The following is a 26,499-nucleotide window of genomic DNA, read 5'->3' as shown; positions in this document are numbered from 1 at the left end:
AGACAAATTTACAGAGTTTCTCGGTAAGTAAATGGCCTTCATCAGGATTATTGGTCAGGTACTGTGCAAGTTAAAGGTTCCGAGACCAATTTTAAAATTGACACCTGAGCTGGTGTTAAAATATGAGCTGACATCTGGACTGGCTCAGCCAATACCCCGTCATTCAGCAGATATTAAATTGCAAGGTCCAGGTGGCAGAAACTTTCCAATAAAAGGCAGGAGAATTGCTCCTCTTCATTACAAGGGGTAACAGATTGTTGATCCTTTCGATGTTCAATGCACATCTTTATTGAGTGGAGACATTAGGATGTTACGGGGTATTTTAGAAAAATTTGCATTTAGACAACTCAATGTCTTTCATGGGAGAATCTCCAAAGTTTAGTGCAGAGCCAGTGGATTTTCAGCCTACAGCAGCTGAGGTTTATTTGTTAAGCAATGAGTTTCCTTCCATTAAAGAAACACCATCCATTGGAGCCCTGGGACTGTCAATCTTTACGAAGTTGGGCCAGAGAATGCAGATACACATAGGCACCTGAGTTGGCTCTTTCCTGCAGAAGATAATGAGGAAGAAGCTGTTGCAGCTCTGAGCGATACATTGGCAAATACATTAGAGGTTGGTTTGGCACAGTGGTGAGCACTGCTGCCTCAGTGCCACGGACCTGGGTTCGATTCCCGGCTTGGGTCACTGTCTGTGCGGAGTCTGCACGTTCTCCCCATGTCTGCGTGGGTTTCTTCCGGGTGCTCCGGTTTCCTCCCACAATCCGAGAGACGTGCTGGCTAGGTGCATTGGCCATGCTAAATTCTCCTGAACAGGTGACTGCGGGTTTTGACATTAACTTCATTGCAGTGTTAATGTAAATCTACTTATGACACTAATAAATAAACCTTATTTGAAGCTACTGCTGCACCAAACTGAAGTCTCTGGTTTCTTTTTGTTTGAACTCAGCTGTGTTTACCATGGCCGAGCATTATTCAGATTTTCATCCCACTGAGCCTATCAATGCAACACCTTGTGTATCGCTGGTCAATCATGAAGAGCTGTCCAGGGTCTAGAACGTGAACAAACCACGTCACTAAGGACAGGGCCAGTTGGTTTCAAGTTTCCAAATCTGTGCGGACCAAGAAATGAATCTTTTTTGTCAAAGATAATTGCGTTTCTCGTCAGTTCCCTTTTTGACAAAATATTTTTACTTAAGTCTATTAATGTTGCTGCACTATATCAACGGCATTTTGACCCAAGATGAAAGATTGCATTGGGCAGCATGATGGCACAGTGGTTAGCACTGCTGCCTCCCAGCGCCAGGGACCCGGGTTCGATTCTGGCTTCGGGTCACTGTCTGTGCGGAGTTTGCACATTCTCCCCGTGTCTGTGTGGGTGCTCCAGTTTCCTCCCGCAGTCCAAAGATGTGCGGGTTAGGTTGATTGGCCATGCTAAATTGCTCCTTAGAGTCAGGGGGATTAACAAGGTAAATACGTGGGGTTACGGGTATAGGGCCTGGGTGGGATTCTTGTCGGTGCAGGCTCGATGGGCTGAATGGCCTCCTTCTGCACTGTAGGGATTCTATACCCAGGTTCCTTTCTATTTCTAAACTGTGTCGGTCAACCATTACAACGTTCGAAAAGGCTTCAGAATGGGAAGAGGCGACGGTTATACTTTCCACAATCACGTGCTGCTTCCTCCACAACCTGTCTTAATGTCAATGGATTGATATTTATCAGCTTTGAGAACTGTACGGGGGATGCAGACAAACCCTTGTACTGTCCATCTGTACTTCCTGCTGGAGTCGGTTCAGGATACGGGTCAAAGACGCTGCAGTCCTTCCCTGTCCAGTCACGGACGCAGATACATTTCGCTTCATTGCTGCAGACCTGGGAGTGGGATACAAACGTATAGTAAACGTTCAGTAAAATGGCCGTTCCATTCCATTCCAGAAAAAAACCTTTGCTCCCCTCAGCAGATTGCATCTCAAGGTAACAACTAACAGATCATTTTATAACCTTCCGTATCAGTCAGAGTTGGTTTTTAATCAACAGATCGAGTGCAGGTGCCCATGAACCCAAGATTAAAAAAGTACAAATAAAATTTGTTTTTTTCTTCATCCTAAACCTGCAGCCAGCCAGCGACGCCCATGTCCCACGAATGAATAAAAACTAAAAAGAGAGTATTATATTTCTCAGCTCACTTGTGAAGCAATTGATATATTAAAAATTTTGCCGACATTTTAAAGACTTATTTTGAGGAGTAATTTGAATTAATGTTCATTGAAACTCAAACCATTTTTGCCTTCTTTAGGCTTCATTCATCCTATTGATATTCCACGGGGAGGCAGTGGCATAGCGGTATTGTCCCTGGGCTACAGATCCAGGGTAGTGCTCTGGGGACCTGGGTTTGAATTCCACCATGGCTGACAGTGAAATTTGAATAAATAATGACCATGAAACCATTGTTGACTGTCAGCGCTGACAAAGGGTCATCCTGACTCGAAACGTTGGCCCTCTTCTCTCCCCCACAGATGCTACCAAACCTGCTGAGATTTTCCAGCATTTTCTGTTTTTGTTGTCATAAAAATCCATCTGGGCTCGCTCATGCCCTTTAGGGATGGAAATCTGCCGTCCTTACACGTGACCCACGGCAATGTGGTTGACTCTTAAAGCAAGCTACAGATGGGTAATAAATGTTAACTCAGCCAGCAACACCCACATAAGAACATAAGAACATAAGAAATAGGAGCAGGAGTAGGCCATCTAGCCCCTCGAGCCTGCCCCGCCATTCAATAAGATCATGGCTGATCTGACGTGGATCAGTACCACTTACCCGCCTGATCCCCATAACCCTTAATTCCCTTACCGATCAGGAATCCATCCATCCGCGCTTTAAACATATTCAGCGAGGTAGCCTCCACCACCTCAGTGGGCAGAGAATTCCAGAGATTCACCACCCTCTGGGAGAAGAAGTTCCTCCTCAACTCTGTCTTAAACCGACCCCCCTTTATTTTGAGGCTGTGTCCTCTAGTTTTAACTTCCTTACTAAGTGGAAAGAATCTCTCTGCCTCCACCCTATCCAGCCCCCGCATTATCATGAATGAGTTAAAAAGAATTAAGCCCCCTCCCTCATAATCCATCCCTTTCAGCAATCAGGTAGGACGAGGAGGGTGGCTAAAATGGATTACAAAGGGAAGGAATTAGGCTTGGGTTCATCATTTTCAAATTAGAGCTAAGATGTAGAGTTGCCAACCCTCCAGGATTGGACACGCCAGGAATGGAAGATCGCTGAGTGCAACCCTGGAGAAAAATCATTGTATTTTTTGTAATTCTCTTTGAACATTTTTTCACCAGATACAAGATTGAAAAAGGGAACAAAAGACTCACAGTGAAGCATCAACCAATGAGTATTATGCTGTCCAATTGGTGCAAAAAGGCAGTGTGTCACAAGGATGGATGTGTTGGCTGACTAATGGCTGGAGGGTGGGGGCATGTCATGTGGTGAAACCTCCAAGAATACATTTCATCACAGCTGGCAACCCCATTCAAGAGTGAAATCATGGGTACATTTCTCCCCACAGAGGTTGGCGGACTGAGTGAGGGTTGATGCAAATTTACCCTTCATAAAGAAAGAATTGCCATGTTCCAGTCTCTTAGACAATAAAGCACAGTTTTATTTAATAAATTACACAGCACTAACATCTGGATATGGTACACGGTATCACAGTGGTTAGCACTGCTGCCTCACAGCGCCAGGGACTCGGGTTCGATTCCTGGCCTAAGTCACTGTCTGTGTGGAGTTTGCACGTTCTCCCCATGTCCGCGTGGGTTTCCTCCGGGTGCTCCGGTTTCCTCCCACAGTCCGAAAGACGTGCTGGTTAGGTGAATTGGCCATGCTAAATTCTCCCTCAGTGTACCCAAACAGGGGCCGGTGTGTGGGGACTAAGGGATTTTCACAGTAACTTCATTGCAGTGTTAATGTAAGCCTACTTGTGACTAATAAATAAACTTTAACCTTAACTTTTTTCTCACGTATTTCCAAATTGAGATTCAGAGAGCATAAGATCATGAAAAACTACTGGTGTCTGTCCGAGAAGATTACGTGGCTACAGGGATGGAGAGAGGCAGAAGAGAGGAAGTCCATAATATAAACAGAAAATGCTAGTAAAACGCTGTAGGTCTGGCAGCATCAGTGGAGAGAGAAACAGAGTTAATGTTTGTATGACTTCTTCAGAGCTGAAGAGGAGTAGAGAAGCGATGGGTTAGAGTTAGAAAGTGAGGGATAGCTGAGAGCTAAGGAGAGAGTGATAAAGATGTCACGGAAACAAGACAATGGGAGTGTTAATGGTAGCATTAAAGACTAAAGGTGTTGATAGCTGCATAAAGGTAAGATAGCAGAATGCGTTAATAGGACAACAAAGGTCAGTGCTCAGTGAAAGCCAAACTAAAGAACAAGTGACAGAAAGCTCTGTGGGGGAGGGGGGACTGCATTGGCACAAACCAAATAAAGGGTCAAGCTGGAGGAGCAGGTTCACAGCCTAAAGTTGCTGAACTCAATGTTGAGAACAGAAGGCTGTAAAATGCCTAAATAGAAGATGCAATGTTTTTCCTCCACTTTGCCTTGTAGTTGGACTTCACTGGAGCATTGCAGGAGGCGTAGGATGATGGCAAGATGGTCAATTGAAATAGCAAGTGACAGGAAGGTTAGGGTCATACTTGCGGACTGGGTGAAGGTGTTCCGCAAATTGGTTACGCAGTCTGCGTTTAGTCTTCCCAATATAGTGGAGACAGTACTGGGAGCAGTGAATACAATCGACCAAATTGAATGAGGTACAAGTGAAATGCTGTTTCCCCTGAATGGAGTGTTTTGGGCCTTGGACAGTGAGGAGAGAGGAGGTAAAGGGGTAGGGGTTGTACCTTCTCTGACTGCATGGGAAGGTGCTGTGGGAAGGGGATGATGGAGGAATGGACCAGGATGTCACGGAGGGAGTGGTCTCTGCTGAATGCTGATTGGGAGGAGTGTGAGGGGAAGATGCATTTCAGGATGGCATCATGCTGGAGTTGGCGGAAATGGCTGAGGATGAGCCTTTGATTGCGAGGCCGGTGGGGTGAAAAGTGAGGATAAGAGGGACCCGATCCTGGTTTTGGCAGGGAGGGGAAGAGGTGAGGGCAGAGATGCAGGAGATAGGTCAGACATGGTTGAGTGTCCTGTCAACCACAGTGGCGGGGGGGGGGGGGTACCCTTAGTTGAGGACAAAGGCAGACATGAACGAAGCACGGTTTTCAAAGGCAACATCATCAGAACAGATATGACGGAGGTGGAGATACTGGGAGAATGGAATGGCATCCTTACAGGGAACGGGGTGTGAGGAGCTGGATTTGAGGTAGCTGTGGGAGTCAGTGGGTTTGTAATGACTATTGGTTGTCAATCTATCACCAGAAATTGAGACAGAGAAGGGAAGTGTCGGTGATGCACCATGTGAAGGTGAGAGCTGGGTGGAGATTGGAAGCAAAATTGATGACTTTGTCTGGGTCCAGACAAGAGCCAGGTATAGCTGTGGTGTTCCAGCCATCATTCCTGTTGGTTAGTTTTGTATGTTCGTGTAATATGAGCCATCAGTACAATATTTTCTCCTTTGAAGGCAGCTCTGCCTCCACAATTTAAGTTGAATATGTTGGCCAATTTGTGCACATCTCCGGGTATTGTCTACTTGTGACTTGCAGAAGTTTTCATACTCTACAAACATGCAACATTTTGGCAGAGCATACACATTCCGCATTGCCTGATATTCCAACAAACTCACCCCATGGTTAAAGCAGACTTCTCCACTTGTACTTTGTGGGCAGGAACTCAGGTTGAAGGCTTGTATTGGTAGGCATTTGCGATCGAGACACATCATGTTGGGTCCACAGGAAGTGCCGTCTTCTACGTAACCAAGACTGGTACCGTCATCCAGCACAACATGGCCCCCCCTGAGAACATCACAATTGCACTTTAACCCCGTCAATGCTGACTTTAATCAACAGTACAGTTCTGATTGCAATACCTAAAATGCAGGGCAAGATAACCTCCTCATAAAATGTTCAACTTTCCATGCATGATTTCAGGCACTGCATGTTGGCAGGCTATTCAACCACATAAAGCATCATTGCTAAGCCCACTGCAATCCACATCTGCATTTCACGCAGGGACCGATGGAGAGTGATCAGAATTAGGAACTTGTTCATCCACTGCTGACTTCCCATAGCCTGTTCACCATCTACAAGGCACAAGTCAGGAAGGTGATGGAATACTCTCCACTTGGACTGTAGCTCCAACAACACTGAAGGAGCTCGACACTACCCAAGATGAAGGAGCTTACTGCATTGGCACGCCATAGATCACTTCAAATATTCAATCCCTCCATCACCAAAGCACAGTAGCAGTAGTGTGCATCATCTATGAGTAGTACTGCAGCAACTCATCAATGCTCCTATGACAGCATCTTCCAAATCTGTAACCTCCAGCACTTTGGCACAGTGGTTAGCACTGCTGGCTCACAGCGCCAGGGATCCGGGTTCGATTCCCGGCTTGGGTCACTGCCTGTGTGGAGTTTGCACATTCTCCCCGTGTCTGCGTGGGTTTCCTCCGGGTGCTCTGGTTTCCTCCCACAGTCCAAAGATGTGCGGGTTAGGTTAATTGGCCATGCTAAAATTGTCCCTTAGTGTCCTGAGATGCGTAGGTTAGAAGATTAGCGGGTAAATATGTAGGGATAAGGGGGTAGGGCCTGGGTGGGATTGTGGTCGGTGCAGATTCGATGGGCCAAATGGCCTCTTTCTGCACTGTAGGGTTTCTATGATTCTAAATTGCCCCTTAGTGTCAGGGGGACTAATTAGGGTAAATACATGGGGTTGTGGGGATAGGGCCTGGGTGGGACTGTGGTCAGTGCAGACTCGATGGGCCGAATAGCCTCCTTCTGCACTGTATAGTTCTATGATTCAATTAAGGGGACAAGGACAGCAGGTACATGGAAACACCACCACCTACAGCTTCCCCTGCAAGTCACACATTATCCTGACTTTATTATTGTTCCTTCATCGCTGTTAGATCAAAATCCTGGAACTCCCTCCCTAACAGCACTGTAGGTGCACATACAGTACACACTGTAGTGGCTCAAGAAGACAGTTCATCTTCAATAAGGGCAATCAAAGATGGGCAATGTATGCTGGCCTTGCTGCTGGCACTCAGATCCCATGGACGAACAAAAATAAATTATTCCCTTTTGAACCCAGGGCCAATGAGACTATTGGAGCATCAAATCCATTGCCCCAATTGGATGCAGTTAACTGAGCAAAAGTGAGGCACGAAAACCAAGAACTTCCTAATGCATGATGTAGTTTCTCAATGTCCAGTCAGCTAAGCCATTGTGAGAGTCACACCTAAACTTAAACAATATTAAACAGATGCTCCATGAATCCAGAAGCAAGCTTCAAACAGTTACACTAATTAGAAAAACACAAAATAATCTTGGTCTCATTATAACTGAAAAGCCTCCATGTAGAACAAGGCAGCTTTTTAACCAGAATATTGATTTAGTTTGAATGTGCTACAAGATAACTAATTTGTTATTTCTTTCCAAAGTTTTTCATCTGATCTTAATACAGGCAATCTAACGTAAATTCTCTTTAGGTGATATTTTCCTCTCCTTAAAGGAGGTTTTATTCTAAACAACCTGCAAACAGAACTCTTTGCAAGTTTTCTATGTGCCACAGTGCGGGTTCACAGTCTATAATAATATCATAGGCTGTATAGCTGTCCTACTGAAGCACGATGTGGAGATGCCGGTGTTGGACTGGGGTAAACACAGTAAGAAGTTTAACAACACCAGGTTAAAGTCCAACAGGTTTATTTGGTAGCAAAAGCCACACAAGCTTTCGAAGCTCTAAGCCCCTTCTTCAGGTGAGTGGGAATTCTGTTCACAAATTCTGTTATAAACTCTGTTTGTGAACAGAATTCCCACTCACCTGAAGAAGGGGCTTAGAGCTTCGAAAGCTTGTGTGGCTTTTGCTACCAAATAAACCTGTTGGACTTTAACCTGGTGTTGTTAAACTTCTTACTGTGTCTACTGAAGCACACCAGTAATAAAGGTGCTGTAACATTCTTTGAGAATTGCTTCTCGAAATATACCACGGCTTATTTTAGGTCATGAAAATCAAACATCGCGTACCTTGCTCAGTTACTGTATCTTAAAATAATTTAGTTTCACATTCAGCGTGATCACTGAATCAATGCACTTGTTGCTGAAGTCCGCAGAATTGGATTGTTACCTGCAATCCATGTACTTGTTCTGATGGTATAATACCATGCTGGTAATGTCTCCATTCAGGTCCCCACGTCTTGGAGGCTGAGTGATATTGGAACAAAAAAGATAACCACAAAGAACATCCCTACATAAAACAGGAAGAATTCCGTTACCAACAATTGAAAATAAACCACATTAACATTGAAGGCAATGCTTTCAGCCACTGGCAACTCATACACATGCGTGTTATCCTAACACACTGCAGAGAGACAAGTACACAATAGAATCTCACAACAACGGAAAACATCCCAATATCAGCAAAATGGTACTCAGTTTAAACAATTAGTTTTGAAATGTAAAAGCAAAATTAAAAAAAAACTGACTGCAGCATAGGGGGCCTGAGTAACAGCCCAGAACAAATTCTGTAACTTTGAACAAGATGGTTTTGATCAATGGACATTGATCCATGGGCAACACGGTGGCCCAGTGGTTAGCACTGCTGCCTCAGCGTCAGGAACCCGGGTTCGATTCCGGTCATCATCTGTGTGGAGTTTGCACATTCTCCCCGTGTCTCCCCTCCGGGTGATCTGGTTTCCTCCCGCAGTCCAAAGATGTGCGGGTTAGGTTGATTGGCTGTGCTAAATTGCCCCTCAGTCTCAGGGGTATGAGCAGGGTAAATACGTGAGGTTACAGGGATAGGGCCTGGGTGGGATTGTTGTCGGTGCAGGCTTGATGGGCTGAATGGCCTCCTTCTGCACCGTAGGGATTCTGTGACATGAAACCCTTGATGGAAAGATGTTGAATTCGATTGTCAGGCTTTTCATAGTCAAAGCCCTGACGTTCACTGTTTCAAATCTTGCCATGATGTGGAGATGCCGGCGTTGGACTGGGGTGGGCACAGTAAGAAGTCTCACAACATCAGGTTAAAGTCCAACGGGGTTTATTTGAAATCACGAGCTTTTGGAGCACTGCGCCTTCATCAGGTGAGTGGAGAGACCAGTTCACAAACATGGCATACATAGGCAAAGACACAATTGTATTTGGCATTTTCAAATCTCCAACAGCTAGCATGCGGGTTTGGGATTTAAGAGATTATGTTGTCCCTTTTCTGGGTCAGAAAGGCTTATTATCACTGCATTAACAATTATCTTGTCATTAATAGGGTACTCGTGCTTTTAAGTACCCACTCTAACAACAGGCAGTAAGCTCAATGTTCAAATCCAGCTGTTTCTTGCAATTGTGTCTTTGCCTATACATGCCGTGTTTGTAAACCAACCTCTCCACTCACCTGATGAAGGAGCAGCGCTCCAAAAGCTCGTGATTCCAAATAAACCTGTTGGACTTTAACCTGGTGTTGTGAGACTTCTTACTAAATCTTGCCAGTGAGAGATCTCACAGCGTGCGCATTAGTTAGACTTTTTCCTGCAATTTGCAGCTCAACGGCTTTGTCTTGAAGGTGTGAGCAGTTAACGGCATGGCAAGATGGCAGAAAGCAACAGGCAATCTGGGGCCTCAGCGGGGGACAAGCCTAGCTGCATTCTTCCTTAATCAATGGCATTTAAGACTTGAGAAAGGTGGTGAGAAACAATCGAGAAGTTGGGCGAATCACACTCAAACCAGAAAGAGAAATAAAGAGAAGGCACAAAAGATTGGATTGAGAGAGAGAAAAAATACAGAAAGGAAAAACTGCTAGCAAAAAATCTAATGTGGCATTTTAAAATCTCCAATAGCTAGCATGCGGGTTTGGGATTTGAGATTAAGTTGTCCCCTTTCTGGGTCAAAGAGGCTTATTACCACTGTATTAACAATTAGCATGTCATTAAAAGGGTACTCGTGTTTTTACTACCAATTGGCAGTAAGCTCAATGTTCAAATCCAGCTGTTTCTTAAAGATAACAGATGAGCCACCAATTGTGCACTGCAGACAGCTGAGTAGTTCCAAATTGGCCAGCATGTTCTGATGATTCACAATTTATATCTCTTCTTTGCCCAAACATACTGGCTAGTATGTGCATTAGTAATGACGTGCCTCATTAACTTGCCAGCATGATTTAGATCATATATTTGCACAGTTCCCCCTGTGGCCCAGAGGTATAGGTTACCGAACTGGTAAACCACAAACCTAGTGCCATGCTCTGGGTCTCTGGTTCGAATCCCACCATGGTACATGGCTAAATTTGAATTCTAAGAATGAATACTTGTGCCAGGTACTGCTGGGTGTCTTCAGGAGAGAAGGGGGAAACTGAAAAAGGAAGCACTCTGGTCAGTTGGCGTAGGCTCATAATAATTGGAACCTTCAGAGACTGATTCGGATGTAATCTGATCCATGTTTTTCAGATCATTGGAGGGATTATTGGGTGGCACGGTAGCACAGTGGTTAGCACTGCTGCTTCACAGCTCCAGGGACCTGGGTTCGATTCCCGGCTTGGGTCACTGTGTGGAGTTTGCACATTCTCCTCGTGTCTGCGTGGGTTTCCTCCGGGTGCTCCGGTTTCCTCCCACAGTTCAAAGATGTGCGGGTTAGGTTGATTGGCCATGCTAAAATTGCCCTTAGTGTCCTGAGATGTGTAGGCTAGAGGGATTAGTGGATAAATATGTAGGGATATGGGGGTAGGGCCTGGGTGGGATTGTGGTCGGTGCCGACTCGATGGGCCGAATGGCCTCTTTCTGTACTGTAGGGATTCTATGGTGATTCATGGATAACAGGGAAGTAGACAGTGAGCCGGATATTCTCCTTGGGGTGCAGCACATCATTTTCAAATGAACATGCACTCAGAAAGACTGCCTCAGTGGCGATGGAGACGGGTAGATCAAGGGCGCGCCCATGTAAGCTGAGGACTCAGGAGATAAGGTCAAATATTGGAAGTTTTACATTAGTGTAATGATTTCAATCAGGCCATTGAGGTTGGTCTATTGGAATATGAACTCCCTGATTAAGGAGTCATACGGCTCTGTGGCGCAATATATAGCACATTGGACTTCTAAATAATGGCAAGTGAGCCAAAGGTTGTGGGTTCGAGTTCCACCAGAGTTGGGTTTTGGATGAGGTTAGTAGCGAACTAATTGCTGCTTCATTGATGTGTTTCAAAGAGGAGGAGCTGCAGCTCTGACATTCCCTGTTCTGTCATCTCTCCATGCTGTTAACAAAAGATGTCCCTGATTAAGGAGTCAATTGATGGGCCAATCAGGGAGTCTTATTCTTGTATTTAACCGGGTGTGTCAGCTCCTCTGGCGCTCCCGAAGGTAGACTGCTGACTGATAGCACTCTGTGTACTGCTGTTGCACTCTATGTACTGCTGTTGGAATTGTAAATAAAGGGATTTTGGTGAAGGGACTTCTGCCTCCAAAGATTTATTACAATTTTCCTGTGGACAATTAACCTGTGGAGCAAGATTCCAAAGGAAAGCTTGAAAACCAATCCCTTACGGTCCCTCACGAAGGGCTTCTGGGAAAAAAAAAAGAGACCCTCACAGCAAAAACAAGACAACAGATTTAATGATGCTGGTTGAAAATTAATGGTTCTGGGACCCCCATAGAGTTTGGTTGGTCATGCATGAGTGGTTGGTACTGATGTCTTTGACAGACGATTCTCTGTTGGCTATAGAAGCCTTTTTATTGCTATTCCCAGGAGCTGGAGGTGAATCATGTTTGGGTGGAATGGGCCAAAGGATTGGAAGTGGGGGTGAGATTGGCTAGATTTGTTAACTTTCTCATGTTCGGAATGCACAAACACAACTACGTAGAAGAGAAACGAAAATACAAACGGAAGAAAACTAAAGCAAGGACAACTCGTAAAAGGGCCTTGCACGTCACTGAGATTGGCTGAATAACAGCTACTTACTGTTTGCTGCACTGAAGCCAGTTTTGGCCATCTTTGCCGCAGTTTCCTTTTTCAGTTCCTTCAATATTCAGCTTTTCATAACAGAATCGATCTGCAGAATCTTGAGAAGCAAACAGTTCGCTTTCAGGGAGTTTTCTATTTTCGACTTCAAAGCTCTAGTGCGCTCATACTTTACACTGCTAGGCTAGGCTTTGCAATATAGTTAGGAATCGGGGAGCCTTCCCAACTCTCCTTTCTGTCCCTCTGGTGGCTGAAGCCTCAGAATCAGTGCACAGTTCAGCCATTCTATCCTCAGCTGATCCCTTTACCTAGAAATCCTTCCCTCGGAGGGCTTGCAAGTGACATCATGCTCTGCCCTCTGATGGGAAGCACGATGCTGATGTCAGGGAGCCATGGCCTAATTCACGTCAATTACAAACATGTCCCTGACCTAGCCCCGGAATGAGGGGTTTGGTTGGAGAAAATGTCACACGGCAAGAGAGGTGATTCCCTGATCGTTGAAATGCAAATTCCTCCTACTTTCTCCACTTTAGGTGATGCTTTTCTGATTGTTTACAAAAACTCAAAGATTCTGAACAATAAAAATCAAAACTTGCTTCAAGGGTGGCTGTTAAAAATTAATATTCCTAATATTTCTGTTATGACATTAATTATTAATGATCCATTTTCTCCCACATATTGGGAGAATTTTCCTGTCCTGCCCGTCACGGGGATCGTAGCGAGCAGGGGCGCGGACCATCCAAAGGCCCATTGACCTCGGGCGGAATTTCCCGATTTTGGGGCCAGCGCAGCTGGAAAATCCCGCCCATTAAATCCATTTACTTTACTGGCCCAAATTGTCCAACCATTTCCGCCGGCAGATCCTGGTGACCTCGACCTCCTGCCACAGGTTCCCCAGGGGTGGAGGGTACGAACAATGAGAAAACCCATTGACAGCGGCGGGACCAGAAAATCCAATGGTGGGTTGGCTCTACACGCTGTGGGTGGGGAGGGGGGCAGGGGGGTGGAAAATCCCACCCACTGTGTTCAATAACGAATGGAGATCCCATTAGTCACTGATTGGGTCCCACCCTACAATCCATTCAAAGTAAGCAAGCTCCCTTACCTCGACCCCAGATGTAATTGCACTGTCCGTCTCTGGTTTGGCATCTTCCACCATAGCAACGACCCTGAAAATAGAAACACTAAACTCTGAAAACACCATAAAGCAGAGATGTAGGATAGCTTTAGCTACTGAAGGAGGAAACAAGACTAGGAGAAATCATTTAGATATACAACAGCGCCTGCCCAGCCAATCAATAATCAAAATAAGTTAAGGATCTCCAATCTTCATTTCTACTTTACAGTCCTGTAGAATCCAAATACTTTAGCTTTCCTGTGATGGCAGGGAGCCTCTGTGTTGCTGCTACCTACAGGAGTTAGAGCGAGTGAGGCCAGATGGAATCTTCCTACAGGAGTTTGTGCGAGTGAGGCCAGATGGAATCTCAGAGATGACCATTCAGATCAGGCTGCCTGCCAATCAGAAAGGCTCCAGTTCTTTGTAAACTCAGCGCCAGGCAGATGCATGGCAGTAACTGGATTTCAGTTTATGGCTCAGGCGTTTTGCAATTAATGGTGAAAGGTTATCGGGGGGGTAGGCAGGAATGTGGGGTTGTAGTTACAATCAGATCAGCCATGTGATGCACCTCAATGAGCACCCGGAAACAAGGCTTTAGTACTGAAGGCTTTAATACATTAACAATGAAACTACTAACACAAATTCACCCGTTCAGACTGAAGGGGTCCTGCCGGAGCAGGGGGTCTTATACCCTGCCACCGGAGGCGGGACCCCACTGGAGTGTGCCATGATAACACTTAGGACAGGTAAACACCCTATCCCAACAACATAGTACAACCCCCATAACAACAACACCCTAGCCCAACAGTAACACAATAACAACCCCAGTGGTGAACCAACGATGGTTCACCACATTCACCCCTCCTTTAGGAACCAAAGGTGGCGGGGTGGATGAAAACAGACAATGACAAAAAAAAATAACAGGATTCACAAGTCCAGACGGTCTGGAGGACCACACCGACGCTGCGATCTTCTCAACACCGGTTGCGAAACCGGAGCAGGTGCTTGCGGTGGCTCTCTCAAAGCAACATCTGGCTGTCCCCTCAAAGACTCCCGGGCCGGCCGGCCCTGATGAGGCGATGGTGCAGGGGATCCTGGAACGTTTGGTGGTGGTGGTGGTGGTGATGATGGTGGCGCCGATCTCCGAGTCTCAGGCAAGCTGTACATGGGAGTAAAAGTGTTATGCACTGGTCCCGGTGCTGACCGCGCCACGTCTGGGGAAGTAATGAGGAGTAGTGGATCTGTGACTGGGGGAATAGGAGCGACAGGAGTTGCTACGTCCCCTGCGGGCGCCAGGTCTCTAATGGAGACAGTGTCCTCTCGCCCGTCAGGATATGCCACATAGGCATACTGAGGGTTGGCGTGGAGGAGTTGGACCGGTTCGACCAAGGGGTCGGACTTGCGAGCCCTCACATGGCGCCGCAGAAGGACGGGTCCTGGGTACGTCAACCAGGCTGGCAATGAGGTCCCCGAGGACGACTTCCGAGGGAATGAGAACATCCTCTCGTGGGGAGTAGCATTGGTTGCCGTACACAGGAGGGAGCGGATAGAATGGAGCGCATTTGGAAGGACCTCCTGCCACCGGGAGACTGGAAGGCCCTTGGATTTCAGTGCCAGTAGGACAGCCTTCCAGACTGTAGCATTCTCCCTTTCCACCTGTCCGTTACCCCTAGGGTTGTAGCTCGTGGTTCTACTAGAGGCAATCCCGAATGAGAGCAGGAATTGCCTCAAGTCGTTGCTCATGAACGACGAGCCCCTGTCGCTATGAATATAGCAGGGGTACCCGAACAGGGTAAAAAGCTCACTGAATGCCTTGATGACGGTGGCAGTCGACGTGTCCGCACAGGGGAAAACAAACGGAAACCGGGAAAATTCGTCTATTATGTTAAGAAAATAGACATTCCGATCCGTTGAGGGAAGGGGGCCCTTAAAATCCACACTCAGCCTCTCAAAAGGGCGAGTGGCCTTGACCAAATGTGCCCGGTCTGGTCGATAAAAGTGTGGTTTGCATTCTGCGCAAATCCGACAACTTCTAGTAACTGACCTGACCTCCTCCACCGAGTAGGGTAGGTTGCGGGCTTTTATGAAGTGGTAGAGTCTGGTGACTCCAGGATGGCACAGATCATTGTGGAGAGCCTTCAAGCGGTCCTCCTGCATGATGGCGCATGTTCCGCGCGAGAGGGCATCCGAGGGCTCATTGAGCTTCCCTGGACGATACATAATATCGTAATTATAGGTGGAGAGCTCAATTCTCCACCGCAAGATCTTATCGTTCTTGATCTTGCCCCTCTGCGTGTTACTAAACATAAACGCCACGGATCGTTGATCCGTGATCAGGGTGAACCGCTTACCTGCCAGGTAATGGCGCCAGTGTCTGACTGCCTCCACAATGGCCTGAGCCTCCTTCTCCACCGCTGAGTGCCGAATTTCGGGGCCTTGAAGGGTGCGGGAAAAAAACGCGACGGGCCTGCCTGCCTGGTTTAGTGTGGCGGCTAGGGCGAAATCAGATGCATCACTCTCCACCTGGAAGGGGATGGATTCATCCACCGCGTGCATCGTGGCTTTCGAAATGTCGCTTTTCAAAACCTTGAAGGCCAATTGGGCCTCCGGCGTAAGTGGGAAGGTCGTGGACTTAATGAGCGGACGAGCTTTGTCCGCATAGTTGGGGACCCACTGTGCATAGTACGAAAAGAACCCGAGGCATCTCCTGAGTGCTTTCGTGCTAGCGGGCAAGGGAAGTTCAGTGAGTGGTCGCATACGGTCTGGATCAGGGCCAATGACCCCGTTTTCCACCACGTATCCGAGGATGGCTAACTTACGCGTACGGAATACGCACTTCTCCCTGTTATAGGTCAGATTCAGGCGAGATGCAGTGCGCAGAAAGTGTTGGAGATTCGTGTCATGGTCCTGCTGGTCATGGCCGCAGATGGTGACGTTATCCAGGTACGGGAAGGTAGCCCGCAACCCGTTCTGGTCCACCATTCGGTCCATAGCACGCTGGAAGACCGAGACCCCATTGGTGACACCAAATGGAACCCTGAGGAATTGGTATAGACGACCATCCGCCTCAAAGGCCGTATATTGTCGGTCCTCTGGGCGGATGGGGAGTTGATGGTAGGCGGACTTAAGGTCTATGGTAGAAAACACTCGGTACTGCGCAATCTGATTGACCACATCAGAAATGCGCGGGAGAGGATACGCATCCAGCTGCGTGTATCTATTAATGGTCTGACTATAGTCGATGACCATCCGAGGTTTGTTCCCGCTTTTGACTACCACGACCTGCGCTCTCCACGGACTAGCACTGGCCTGTATGATCCCTTCCTTGAGGAGCCGCTGAACCTCAGATCTAATAAAGATCCGGTCCTCAGCGCTGTAACGCCTACTTTTAGTAGCGATGGGCTTGCAGCCAGGTACCAGATTTTTAAAAAGGGATGGTGTCGTGATCTTCAGGGTGGATAGATTGCACGCGGGGCGTTTTGGGCAATTTGGAGGCTGCGGCTGGTTCCCTACGGCCAGTGAAGGGAGTGGCCCACCGTACTGTAGGATCACACTCTTCATGTGGACCATAAAATTTAGTCCGAGGAGAATTGGCGCGCAAAGGTGAGGTAACACAAGGAGCCTGTATTGCTCGTAGACTGTGCCCTGTACCTCAAGAGTTACCATACATCGTCCTTGGATCGGTACAGACCGGGACTGTGATGCCATGGAAATGGTCTGCTTGGCAGGGAGAACCCGGAGTCCACACCTTTTAGCAGTTTCAGGGTGTATGAAACTTTCGGTGCTCCCACTGTCAAACAGACAATTTACAGTTCTGCCACTAACCTTTACCTCCATCATAGAATGTTCCAGTCTGAAATGCCTGGTCTGATCCAGAGAGATCGACGCCACCGTTGGCCCCTGGGCGTCACTGCATGCTGCCGATGTGGATGCTGAGGACCCCTGCTGGTCGCTCCTAGTCGTCGTGGACCATGATGGCCGCCCCCATGAATCGCACATGGGCGAGGGCGCCAAGCGCAGCGACTCCTGGTGGTCTTCCTCCTCCTCTGTTTGCCACGATGGCGCCGTCCTGAGGTCGCACGTGGTCGGACCTCGTGAGTACTGCAGCGCCGAAGGAGATGGTCTCCGTTCTGGAGGGTTACAAGCTGCACTGCCGTTTTTAGGTTTGGACCTGCAGACTTTGCTGTAGTGGCCTTTTTTACCGCACTGACTGCAGATTGCCGTTCTTGCCGGACACTGCTGCCGTGGATGCTTAGCCCCACCGCAAAAATAGCATCGCTGGCCCCCTGGAGCTGCCGCCGTCGTCGAATCGATCTGGGAGCGCGGGTTCGCGGGGCGAGGAGGGAGCAGAGCTTGCTCCAACCACGTTGACTGCACGTGGTCCTCGGGGTACAGCGCCAAGCTCTTCGACGCCGCCTCCAACCTCACGGCCATCCCCATTGCCTGGGTCAAGTTGAGTTTCCCCTTTTCTAGTAATTTAAGTCTGATATACGAGGACCCTACCCCTGCTACGAACGCGTCTCGGGCGAGGTCGTGCATGTACTGCTCGGCGGAGACGTCCTTACAGTCACAAGCCCTGGCAAGCTGCAGGAGTTCATTGGCGTAGTCTTCTATGGTCTCGCCCGACTGCCGACGTCGTGTAGCGAGGAGATAACGAGCGTGAATCTCGTTGGGTGGCGTAATGTACCTATTCTTTAGGAGCTCGACGGCACCCTGGTAAGTGGAAGCTGCACGAATGGCTAGGTAAATCGTGTCGCTTACCCTTGCATGGAGGACCTGGAGTCTATCACTGTCCGTAGTGATAGCTACCGAGGCTGCCAGGTAGTCCTCGAAGCACTTCCACCAATGTTCGAACGTGTTAGCTGCACCGACCGCACGTGGGTCCAGTGTCAGACGATCCGGTTTTAGGATCTGCTCCATATTCTCAGTTAATGTATTAAATTGATGCACCTCAATGAGCACCCGGAAACAAGGCTTTAGTACTGAAGGCTTTAATACATTAACAATGAAACTACTAACACAAATTCACCCGTTCAGACTGAAGGGGTCCTGCCGGAGCAGGGGGTCTTATACCCTGCCACCGGAGGCGGGACCCCACTGGAGTGTGCCATGATAACACTTAGGACAGGTAAACACCCTATCCCAACAACATAGTACAACCCCCATAACAACAACACCCTAGCCCAACAGTAACACAATAACAACCCCAGTGGTGAACCAACGATGGTTCACCACACCATGATCTTATTGAATGCAGAACAAACTCGAGGGGCCGAGTGTCTGCTCCTGCTCCTAATTCGTATGCTCGCATGTAATTGGCTCCCGGCACCAGAGTGGGCACCAATTACAATCAATGAGCGTGTCACATGATGATGACACCAACTGAATGTTGCGTAACTGCCTAAATATCATTTGGATCAAACTGCTCGAAATATATTTTTCTTAAAATCATCCATTCAAAATGAACATCAACAGGAACTAATTGAAGAGTCTTGGCTGGTACTATTCTATCATATAGTCACTTGGCACCTGTAATTTAAAGATACCATGGCCTCAATATGCGTGCATGGAGGGAGATGGGCACTAAAAATAGCAATGCTAACCAGTTTCCTGTCACTATCTCACCCTCAGACCATTTTCTGAGGGGTGGTGGGATGGTGAGGCGGGAGGTCTACCTGGTCACAAGTGCCCCCTCCAGATTCCTGCAGGCAGTGAGCGATAGTACACTTCCCTGGGAGAGGCCACGCTGTGGCAAATCAGGGATTATATTATGGTGACTCCACTGAGTGTCACGTTGCATTATGGGCTCAGTTATGATGTCTCATTTATCAGATCTTGAGATTGGTGTGTTTGAAGATGAATAAAACATGGAGGGCCTACTATCATGGGAGGTGGGCGGGGGGGGGGGGTTGCCTCTAATGGACACCCACCTTCTTCTCCCCACCTCTACCTGAGAGCAGCCCACCCTATCAAAGCCACCTTTCTTCCTCCTTCCCCAGTTGCATGTATTAGTGTGGCGGGGGGAAACAAGGTCCTCAGTGGCTATTAACTGGCCACGTCAGGGTCTCAATAAGCCTGAAGGTGGGTGGGTTGCCTGACTGCTTACACACTCACTGCAATATAGAGACCAGATCAGGAAAGGGAAGGTAAGACAGTAGGTTGGCCTCCCTCTATTTAACATGTCCCCCCTCCTCACCTTCACATACATTGGCGGGGGAGGTGGGGTGGCATAAAATTCACCCAAAGTCTTGTTTAAAGGAGTTTTTTTTTTAACCGTAAGCATTACACGTAACAGCTCCTACAGTCAAATAGCCTGTCAGCACTCACTAATTAGGCCCGCACGTAAAAACGTCCATCTGTGTGGGGCACTTGGAATGACTGGCGCTGATGGAATTGTGTTCAACAAAGATCCAATGCCCTCCGAAGAGGGCAGAAAATCTGTGCAAGCAGCGCAGGAAGGGTACAACCAAGGACCCAAACTACATCACAGAATCCCTACAATGTAGGAGGAGGCCATTCGGCCCATCAAGCCTGCACCAACAACAATCCCACACTAGCCCTATCCCCGTAACCCCACATATTAACCCTGCTAGTCCCTCTACCCTATCTTTGAGAAAACATGTTAACATCTTTGAGGAAACATGTTTCTTTTGAACACAAAGGGAGGAACCTGAACATGAAGAATAGTCATTTGAGAGGAACACAGAAGGGCTCTGGTTGCCCCACCTGGAGACCGCGAATGGCTTCAGCTAAAGAAAATTGAAACAGCTCCCCCCACACCCAAAATAAAGAGCTGAGACCATGGTCTGACTGATGTATAGACAATGCACATTACCTGCTCATTGTCACAATAGTAGCCATTCAGCTTATGGACATTCCAAGGGCACTGAAGAAAAATGAAGCATAAAATCAATTAGATCATATTTTGTATTGTTATCAAGATTTCAGTCTATGCGAGCTGTGGATTCTTCCTCCTCCACTACCTGAAAAATGAACAGATATTAGTTCAGTAGATGAAAGGTACCTCTACTCATAGGCAGGGTTCTTTAATCTGGAAATACTCAGGTGGTTATGGTAGATCTGTGGAGAGAAACAGAGTTAATACTTCAGGCCAATGACTATTCAGCAAGACTGGGAAAAGTTAGAAAAGTAATAGGTTTAATGTGGTGGCACAGTGGTTAGCACTGCTGCCTCATAGCACCAGGGACCCGGGTTCGATTCCCGGCTTGGGTCACTGTCTGTGCGGAGTCTGCACATTCTCTGTGTGGGTTTCCTCCCACAGTCCAAAAGACGTGTTGTTTAGGTGCATTGGCCATGCTAAATTCTCCCTCAGTGTACCCAAACAGGCACCAGAGTGTGGCGACTAGGGGGTTTTCATAGTAATTGCATTGCAGTGTTCATGTAAGCCTACTTGTGACACTAATAAATAAACTTAAAAACTAGTTTTTGCCAAAGGGGTGGGTGCCTAAGCCTGCTGAGTATTTCGAGCATTTTCTCGTTTGATTTCAGATTCTCAGCATCCGCAGTTTACTTCTCGATAAGGTTTCTTTAATCTCCCTTTTGCATGCATATCATTCTCATGAATTTGTTCACATCAAGCGCAGTATTTAGGTTACAGGAGTGCTGTAGAGTATTTCAGTGTAAGCTGGAGTCTCTTGGATATTACTAACAATCCTGAGGAAGTTATAAAGAAAGATTTGAAATGCTGGACTTGCTTTCACACTGGAGAGAAAATGAAGGGAACACAGTAATACCTTTAAAATGTTCAGGTGTGCAGATGGTGAATATGTCAGCAATCAATACTGCTTTAAAATTAAATGCTTCACACAAATTATTTTTGTGTGTTTGGAAGGCAACAAAAGTAGTTAGCTCCATTATGCAGTCAAGTATCTACTGATGACCCGCAAAGTCTCCCAATATGAATTTCAAATCTTCATCTTCAAATCTATGACTTTGCTCCATCCTAGCTCCAGTCTAGTAGCTCACCCAGTCCATTTTGTTCTCTATTTCTGACCCTATATGTTTTCCCTCTCCGATCATTGATGGCAGAGCCTGCAGCTGCCTTGGTTCCATCTTCTTCCTTTCCAAAGAGCCCCTCTCCTGTCACCTTTGAAAATCATCTCCGGATCTGTCCTATTGGTCAAGCTTACAGTTACTTCTCCTGAATTTCCCACAACAGCTCGAGAAGCCGTAACTTCCTCGGAGTGGCAATCAGCGTTGGATTGCCATTGTGCGACCGTCTAGCTGCGCCAAATTTCTTCCAGGTCTGTCTTTCCCAACCTTTTGACTCAGGTGCGGTCTGGGTGTTTTAAATAGTTACGCAGAAGTTAAAAGAGGTTTTAATTCTTCTAACTTGTTCAGAGTGTGATATTAGTGCACCTTTATGAGTTTTTTTATTCATGCTCATAGCCTGAGGGGATGTAATTGTTGGGAGGAGGAAAAGACTGTCGGCAGGTTAGGTGACAGGAGTCTGTTTTCAGTTTCAGAAGGGACAGCAAGCTAAAAAGAAGCATTTTCCCTCTCTCCCTATAGTTTTCAAAAATTCTGTTGGTTAGCTGAAAGGTGAAAATCTGCTGTTGTTGGGGGTTGGACCAGAGTCTCTCTGGTGTTTTGGGAAGCTGCCTTGTCTTCAAATTGTTCGGAGTGAATCCAGAGAACTGCAGACTTCAACCAAAGGACTCAAATTCCCTTATCACGTGAGCAGTAGATTTTGCTGCATTGAACCTGTTTAAAGGGTTTTGTCTATGGCAAGGGTTTTGGTTTGATTGGAACACACTAGATATCTTTGTTAAGGGTTATGCATTATAGTGGCTGCTTTGTTTCTTGTTTGTTATTGATAAAAGTTATAGAGTCATAGAATTATAGAGGATTACAGCATGGAAACAGGCCCTTTGGCCCAACTTGTCCATGCTGCCCTTCTTTTTTTAAACCCCTAAGCTAAGTCCCAATTGCCTGCATTTGGCCCATATCCCTCTATACCCATCTTACCCATGTAACTGTCTAAAGGCTTTTTAAAAGACAAAATTGTACCTGCCTCGACTACTACCTCTGGCAGCTCGTTCCAGACACTCACCATCCCATGTGTGAAAAAATTGCCCCTCTGGACCCTTTTGTATCTCTCCCCTCAAACCTATGCCCTCTAGTTTTAGACTATCCTACCTTAGGGAAAATAGATTGAATATCTAGCTGATCTATGCCCCTCATTATTTTATAGACCTCTATAAGATCACCAGTTCTTGTTAATTTTCTTTTTGGCTTTGTATCAGACTTTACATTTTCGCTATATTCTTAAGTAAACTTTGTTTGATAAAAGCTCCCTAGTGGCTCATTTGAATCACACCTGAAGTGAAGCCTAGCATGCTTATCCTAGCCAAATTCAAGATGCAAAACTTATGATCCAGGTGGGCTCCATAAAACACTTTGGAGTTCCTAACCTGAACCATAACAATAGGAACTATTTGCATAATCTTGGTGGAACCATCTGAAGTTAGCGATTTAAATCACTTTTGTGGATGGTTCACACTGCAGTTCAATTGCGCAAATGCCTGGGAGGTGTCAAGAGGGATTCCCAGCACATTTTTGCAGTCACCCCCAAATCCAGCACTCAGGGAGCTCGGAAGTTACAGCCCCTCAATGCAGTTCTCTCTTTTTATATTTTCCCCCCACACAGCGATGTGCTTGGCACAATTTCTCTGTAAAAAGTACAGCATCATTGCAAATAGCTGCGCTGAATAAGTAGTGGACGTTTATAGGATTCAACAGACTACGGATTGGAATATTGGAATTTGCTTCGTACATTGTGGAGATTGGAGAACCGATCCTCTGGAGATTAATTAGGCGGATGCATGCTTGTGTTAACGGTACGTGTGTTAGGAACAGGCTGCATAGGCCTCCTGTCTATTCATGTTGAGATCTGGGTAACAGACCTGAAATCAAACTCATAGTACTCAATCTCCCAGATCTCCAACACATTTCACTGTGTTATATACGCACTGTCTGACTGAAGGAAGAATGCATGTAAATGTCCATTATAATTACCACTGTCTGACACAGAGGTGTGCTGAATTAAAGCTACAGAGCTGGTGCCGCACACAAATTTGATGGATTGGGATCCTTTTGAAAAGTCTTACCTACAACCTGAGACAATTGACAGCAAATGGCATCACTCCAAAAGGATACTGCTGGAATGAACAAATGGGATACTTTCCTACCTGGCTGGAGTCCCCTGTGCAGGTCTCTGCAATATCACAATCATTCACTGCCTGCCTGCAAGTCACACCCCGTGGTTCATACTGGAAAAAAAGCAGAGTGGAGGCTTCACTTCGTACAGAGAAATCAAACAATAGCGGGATTTGAGTCCCCACTTGTGAGTGAAGTGTTGTTAATGCTACCGAGATCTTGTTCTCAATTTTGTTTTTAATTCATTCATGGGACATGGGCGTCACAGTCTGGCCAGCATTTATTGTCCATCCCTAGTTGCCCAAAGGCAGTTGAGAGTCAACCACATTGCTGTGGCTCTGGAGTTATATGTAGACCAGACCAGGTAAGGATGGCAGATTTCCTTCCCTAAAGGACATTAGTGAACCAAATGGGTTTTTCTGACAATGGTTTCATGGTCATCATTAGACTTTTAATTCTAGATGTTTTTTATTGAATTCAAATTCCACCATATGCCGTGGTGGGATCCGAACCCAGGTTCCCAGAACATTAGCTGAGTTGCTGGATTAATAGTCTAGCGATAATACCACTAGACCATCGCCTCCCCATTGCCTCCATGTAAATGTTGTTATGCTCAGTGTAGCCTGAAAGAGAATAATGTCTGGGGCCCAATGATATCAACTTACTGGGCAGCCAAATGATATGGAGTCTGTCTGATGAAATTGTGCCACATGCAATGTTTCTTACTATAATATAAAGGATGTAACCAGAAAATGTAAGTTTTGACGCAATAAGGATTTTTCAAATGGCAAACCTTCAAACTCAGGAACATAATGGAGAAACAGTGTTGCTACGATCTGATCAATGCCTTAGGATATTGAGATGTTGGCTATTTAATTAGAATGGAAACTCTTAAATTATGAAAGAAAGAGCATTTGATGTATCAGATACTCTTTCCACACCTCTACAAGGGCTGTATTAGACAATACCTTGTTATAAACCCCTGACTTCCCACAGGAGTGCAGTGTACTCATATTGGAACTGCTAGTGAGATGCTATTACCTATTTCAATTCATTATCAACCAGAACCTAAATTTAGCCTTTAAACTCATACAGCCTTGCTTGAAGGTAAAGATTGTGCAGGGTGTTAAGCTATTTTAAACCTGTTGGACTTTAATCTGGTGTTGTGAGACTTCTTACAGTCATATGCACAACATGGCAGAAACTCGTGACCCTGAATAGGCGTCACCCTTGAATTGAGGGAGAGGTGACCACACCAAGTGTCAAAATAGCTTAACACCCTGCTTTACATAGTGTATTTTATTTAAATCGTCTTCCATATGACGTTATAATTCATACCCCCTTTTGGTGTGAAAGAGATACATTTACTAAACATTGCCCGATCTATAGTTTGTTATGTCAACATTCTAAAATCATTTCGCACTGAGTCTTCACAAGGCTGTGGGAAAAGGCCTGGGGAAAGGGACCAATCAGATGGCTCTCACAAAGAACTGGCACAGGCAAGACTCAAAACTCAGGGCAGCCTGCCCTCTTCTGGATTAACACGATCTTTACCGGAATGTTCTACTTACAGTTGATTTAATTATGGAACAACTACTATTTCAGAGGGCAGTTAATGGTCAACCACACTGCTGTGGGTCTGGAATCACCTGTAGGCCAACCCAGGTAAGGACGGCAGATTTCCTTCCCGAAACGGAATTAGTGAACCTGATGGCTTTTTACAACAGTCAAGGATAGATTTATGCAATTTCAGATCTTTTATTAATTTAATTTAAATTTCACCAGCTGCCATAGTGGGACTTGAACCTGTGTCCCCAAAGCATTATTTTATGGATTACGAGTCCAGTGAGATTACCACTACAGTACCATCTACCCAACTATTTGCTGTTAAGGGCGGCACGGTGGCTCAGTGGTTAGCACTGCTGCCTCATAGCATCAAGGACACAGGTTCGATTCCCAGCTTGAGTCACTGTCTGTATGGAGTCTGCATGTTCTCCCCGTGTCTGCGTGGGTTTCCTCCGGGTGCTCTGGTTTCCTCCCACAGTCCGAAAGATGTGCTGGTTAGGTGCATTGGCCATGCTAAATTCTCCCTCAGTGTACCTGAACAGACGCCGGAGTAGGGAATTTTCACAATAACTTCATTGCAGCGTTAATGTAGGCCTACTTGTGACACTAATAAACTTTACTCAGAACAGACCATAACCTTGTTTGTTCAGACTGTGCTCCAAGGAGAGACTCATGGGTAAAAGGAGATTAAAAATTGTCAGTCAGTCTCAAACAATTGCCTATTAGATTGAGTTGTACTGACAAAGCAATCATCTTACCTGACAACCTCGACAGCATAATCCATTACTGCACATCGCATTGTGGGTAAGAGTACACTTCTTGCAGCAATTACCACCAACTCTTTCGCATTCCTGCAGGAAATAAAATAAACCTGTCATCTATGCATATAACTGGCCCCTGACTTAATAAAACTACTTTCTCAATTATATACTTAACCAAAATCAGACTTATTGCAGATTTGCTTAGTTTCTTAATCGGCCCAACTTGCTAAGTTTGGTTCTGCAAGAGGAGAAATTGGTGTCGGCGGGCGAGCTTTGCTGAAATCATATAACACTAAACCAGACTGACTGAGACGTGAGGTGAGTTGCGCATAAATGATGCATTTAATTGGCACTAAGAGTGTAGAGCTTTATGTTACATAGATGACAAAGTTAAGGGCTGATTCTTAAATCGGCTGGTCCCAAATGAGGAGCAGAAGCTGTTGATCAGGAAATCATGGCTTGCTGTATCTGACTTTTTTCCCACTTTAATTAGTAGATAGAAATTTGGGGCTATAGTTCCACGATAATCACATCTGCACTCTCTGCACAGCTCCACTTCACTGAGAGGCCAAGGTTGGAAATCAATAGTCCACCTTCAATAATCAATAGTGCACCCTCAAATTAATACTTCAAACTCCAACAATTAAAATTTATTTGCTTTGTGAATTTCATGAGTGATGGTCAGTTCAATTGTAATAAAAAGTCCTTGCGTGGCTGACAGATGGGATGGCACGGTGGTTAGCACTGCTGCCTCACAATGCCAGGAACCCGG

At 46.2% G+C, this 26,499-nt stretch overlaps 1 protein-coding gene across 1 annotated transcript in view; it reads right to left on the bottom strand.

The window, feature by feature from the left end:
- Positions 1 to 26,499, bottom strand: part of adam11 (ADAM metallopeptidase domain 11) — a 168,576-nt gene that overhangs the window by 17,559 nt on the left and 124,518 nt on the right. The window contains exons 17-24 of the mRNA XM_078222950.1: positions 25,725 to 25,817; positions 23,433 to 23,513; positions 20,057 to 20,107; positions 13,210 to 13,273; positions 12,105 to 12,204; positions 8,290 to 8,409; positions 5,787 to 5,955; positions 1,752 to 1,869 (exon numbers count right to left, since the gene is read on the bottom strand). Coding sequence (XP_078079076.1) covers positions 1,752 to 1,869; positions 5,787 to 5,955; positions 8,290 to 8,409; positions 12,105 to 12,204; positions 13,210 to 13,273; positions 20,057 to 20,107; positions 23,433 to 23,513; positions 25,725 to 25,817 — 796 coding nt within the window. The remainder of the gene's footprint in view (positions 1 to 1,751; positions 1,870 to 5,786; positions 5,956 to 8,289; positions 8,410 to 12,104; positions 12,205 to 13,209; positions 13,274 to 20,056; positions 20,108 to 23,432; positions 23,514 to 25,724; positions 25,818 to 26,499) is intronic.

This window comes from Mustelus asterias, chromosome 11, assembly GCF_964213995.1.
Source record: "Mustelus asterias chromosome 11, sMusAst1.hap1.1, whole genome shotgun sequence".
Lineage (NCBI taxonomy): Eukaryota > Metazoa > Chordata > Chondrichthyes > Carcharhiniformes > Triakidae > Mustelus > Mustelus asterias.
Note: the sequence above shows the minus strand (reverse complement) of the source record. Positions and strands in the feature narration are given on the sequence as shown.